This window comes from Dendrobium catenatum, unplaced genomic scaffold, assembly GCF_001605985.2.
Source record: "Dendrobium catenatum unplaced genomic scaffold, ASM160598v2 fragScaff_scaffold_1467, whole genome shotgun sequence".
Lineage (NCBI taxonomy): Eukaryota > Viridiplantae > Streptophyta > Magnoliopsida > Asparagales > Orchidaceae > Dendrobium > Dendrobium catenatum.
In genome coordinates, this window is record NW_021319929.1 from 405,870 (window position 1) to 409,736 (window position 3,867).

Sequence of the window (3,867 nt, forward strand, 5' to 3'; positions counted from 1 at the left end):
GATCGTCCTCAATTTAAAGGACAAACCAGTTAGTTGTAATATATTCAAACATTAGTGGAATCATTTCATCTAGGCATGATTTCATGGTTTTTCCCTTTAGGGTTTTCCACGTAAAAATTCAAGTATTTCTTTTTACTCGGTTTGTGTGCTGGATACTCATGCAGTGCTAAGACGTATATTTTACTACCATGAATACTATAGCCCACAACAATTCTGAATTCCAAAAAAGCTCTATTGAATTCTCAATGTATATTAAATATCATAAATGTTAAATATTTACAACCAAACAACTACATAGGAATTTATTTATAAAATTAATTTTTTCACTAATCTCATTCGGAGGCAAAAATCATTTTTAAAAAATAGAGATTTTATTTTACTTATTTTGAATGTAAAATTAAAATTATTTTTCTATTAAACATTAAGGATGTTTTTTAAAAATATATAAAAATTTAACTATTTCGATCAAATAATAAAATTTTAATTTTATTAAATTTTAAATATAAAAATTTACTTTAAATAATCAAAACAGCCATGGGAACGAATTTTATAGCTGTTTATTGAAATCTACATATTGTACTTTGGATTATGTCAAATTAGCAATTTTTTTTTTCAAAAACAAACCTCTCTTGTGCTTTTGTAACTATCTCTTACATGTGTTTTTTGATGTCAAGTATGAGTTTTGGGTGGTATAAGAGTAATATTAAACTTTGAGGTGTTAGATATGTAAATGATTAGAAATATAGTGGTATGTATGTAAATTTCCCTTTTTTTTTGGCACTTTAGGTGTTTATTTTTCTTTTGCTTTCACTAATTTCAAGTTTTTTGATCTTCTACCTATGCAACTAATTTTTTTCTTTTCATTAATGAAAATGGGCTTGCCCGAATTTTCCCAAAAAAAAAAAATCTTTCAGAAATCGGTTTCCGGGCTTTGCAGATTTGATCCTTCGAAGTGCGAAACTGTTTGGTGAGGCGAGAGCTCATCGATCTACCGATCCTCTTCTACATGGGCGGTGACGGGAAACTCCTGCGACTTCTATGCTCTAAGAAGACCCTGCTCTACCCGAGGGAACAGGGTCTTCGGTGGCTGATCGGATCTCCTCTCTTCCTCCCATCATTCAACGTTGTTTCCTCCTTCCGATGTCTCCACTACCTACCTAGCGATCCCTGCTCCCCGAACTTTACTAAAGAAGCAGGTCCCTCCCTCATCTGTCATTCCTTTCTCCCTATTGTGAGATTAATGCTTTCATCAGCTTCGGGTTTCCAAATTGAATCTATTATTTTTTTTTCACGTGGTGAATCAATATTAGGAGTAGAAATTTACAAGCAAAAATTTATGAAGAACGATGTAATTTTGCAAACAAGTGTATTCGTGTTTTATGTGAAGTTTGGTTTCCTTAGACCCACGAATTTGTGAATATTATTGCGCTGATTTAACTGATACCGAGTTTTACTAGTTAGTTGAGTATGACTCGTATAGAAGCTGTAGAGAAGAGAGTATTGAGGAGTAAGAATGACAGGATAAGAGACAGCTAAATTCACTGCATTACATTGAAAGAGCAACATGGATGCTGTCATACATTTGGATATATTATACTCTAATGCTTGTAACCTGATACATAAGGGTATATAGGTAGTTGAGAGATCGTGGACTGATGGAGAGGAAAGAGGTTTCTGTTATAGCTCTATATCTGAGATTAAATCTTTTGGTAGAGTAGTGACTGAGGTTGGTAGTGCCTGCAGCCATGCAGGCCACCGGTCTGAATTTGATTGGAAAATTGATAGTGATTTGTTACCTACCCTCAAGATAATGCTCCGTGGATTGTATTGCTAGCTTGCTTTGAAGGCCGTGGTAGTGAGGGACAGGTAAGGACTTAGTAAGAATGTCTACAATTTGATCGTAGATGGTGACGCGATGCACATGAATTTCTTTGGAGTGTATGTCATAATAGATGAAGTAATAATCAATCTTGATATGTTTGATGCGTGTATGAAATGTCGGGTTGTTTGCTGGTGCCATGGCAGACATGTTGTCACAATGGATTGAAGTGCTGAATTCCTAAGGTAATCATTGTACCCAAATAACTTCGGTTACATATGTAGCTAAGGATCTGTGCTTAACTTTTGTGGAGGATTGTGTCACCATGGATTTTTTCTTGACACTCCATGAATTAAGGGTCATTCCTAGGAAGAGGTAATATCCAATTGTGGATTTTTGATCTTCAATGTTACTGGCCAAATCCGAGTTTGAATAGAATTGTAGGTAAGGTCATTGATAGTGTTGGGTAGATTGTGTTTTTGATGCCATTTAAGGTTCAAATACGATCTTTTATGCTATCATTGGCATTGCCAATGATAATGATTTTGTCTATATAAACTAAATTGTAGATGGGTTTGTTGTTGCAATTGTAAATGAGTAGAGGGGTCTGCAGTGTTTAGTTTGAAACCATAAGCAAGGAGGTGATTTAAGAAGGCCGAGTACCATTGCTCCGGTGCTTGGTTGAGATCATATATGACTTTTTGTAGAAGGCACATGTGTTATTGGATATTGTGGATCTACAAGTCTTAGTGGTTGGGATATGTGGACGATGTCATAAAGCTTGCCATGGATAAATGCATTCGAGATGTTGAACTGAAGAACTGATCAGTGTTGGTGAGTGGCAATTGTGAAAGGAATGCGAATAGTTGGCATTTTAGGAATTTGGACTAAATGTCTCATTTGTAGTATATGTTTTGTGATTTGAAGCCATGTGTGATAGGATGTGCTTTGTGGCATGTTATTGTGTTGTCAGCATTGTATTTTGTTTTGTAAGTCCACATGTAGCCAAGAACATTGTGATGTGATAGCGGAGGAACTAAGGCCAATGAACAAGTTTGATGGCTTGTGTGAAATAGGTGGGGTCTGGTGAGATAGTGATTTGGTGAACTTGGTCGAATAAGATTTTTGGTTTTATAGCAATTTTGTATGTAGTGTATAGGTAGGTTAAGATGGCTATGTTGTTGAAATGGTTAAGTGGTGATGTAAGCAAAGGGGGGGTCAAATCAAACTCAAAAAAATTTGGTTTTGACTTCCCTTGAGCTTGCTAGCTCATTAATTTTTGAGGTAAGATTTAGCTCATTATGAGCTGGTTTTTAGTTCATTTATTGAACTAAGAGTTAGCTCACTATGAGCTATGTTTTTTAGTTCACTTATTAATAGCTCATTAATGTTGTCTCTTCTCCTTCCCCTTGTCTTTTTGTTTCCCGTGCCTTGGCTCCTTGGTTCCCACGGCTGCCTCCTTGGTTCTTGCGGTTGCCTCTTCGGGTTCCGCCTGGGCTGTTTTCCGTGACTTTTGGGGGGCTTTTCCGTGGCTTTGGTGCTTCGTTTCTTGGAGTTGACTGTTGGCTTTTCATTTCCCTCATTTATATTATGAATATGAAAGGTCATTGTGGCTATTTGTATTCCCCTCTCTTGTCTATAAATATAAGTTGTTTTGGGATGTTTTAGATATGTTATGTGAATGATTTTTGGAAATGTAAACTTGCGGGTTTGTTGGAAAAACTTGCGAGCTTGTTCCATTCTCCTTCTCTTCTCTCTTTGGAAATCTCGCGAGCTCTTTCCGCCGTTCGTCTTAGTTTCTAATCTCTTTCGTCTCTCCGCAAGTATCCACCTCACATGTATCCTTCTTCTCTTGGAAAGCAAGTTTAGGGTGTCTTCTTTGAGTCGTTTATGTGAGTCAAGTTTGTAAGTGTCCAAGTTGTAATAGTTTTTTTTTAATATGAAAGTTGTTTTTTAGTTCAATTGTCATATTTTGTGTCTTTTTTAGCAATTCATATCATTTTCTATTTTGTAGAAAGGTTTTGTTTTTGTGATAAAAAATTTGGGTC

General features: G+C 35.9%; 1 protein-coding gene across 4 annotated transcripts in view; it reads left to right on the forward strand.

Annotated features, from left to right (window-relative positions):
* The first annotated feature begins 863 nt into the window (after nt 1-863).
* The window catches only part of LOC110106569 (probable Ufm1-specific protease), an 82,093-nt gene continuing 79,089 nt past the window's right edge, over nt 864-3,867 (forward strand). For 2 of the 4 annotated variants that reach the window (XM_028700161.1, XM_028700160.1), the window contains exon 1: nt 865-1,196. In XM_028700161.1, the coding sequence (XP_028555994.1) occupies nt 1,007-1,196 (190 nt within the window). In that variant the 5' untranslated portion in view covers nt 865-1,006. Of the gene's footprint in view, nt 1,197-3,867 lie in introns of all 4 variants that reach the window. The other 2 variants (XM_028700162.1, XM_028700163.1) reach the window with 2 other exon arrangements.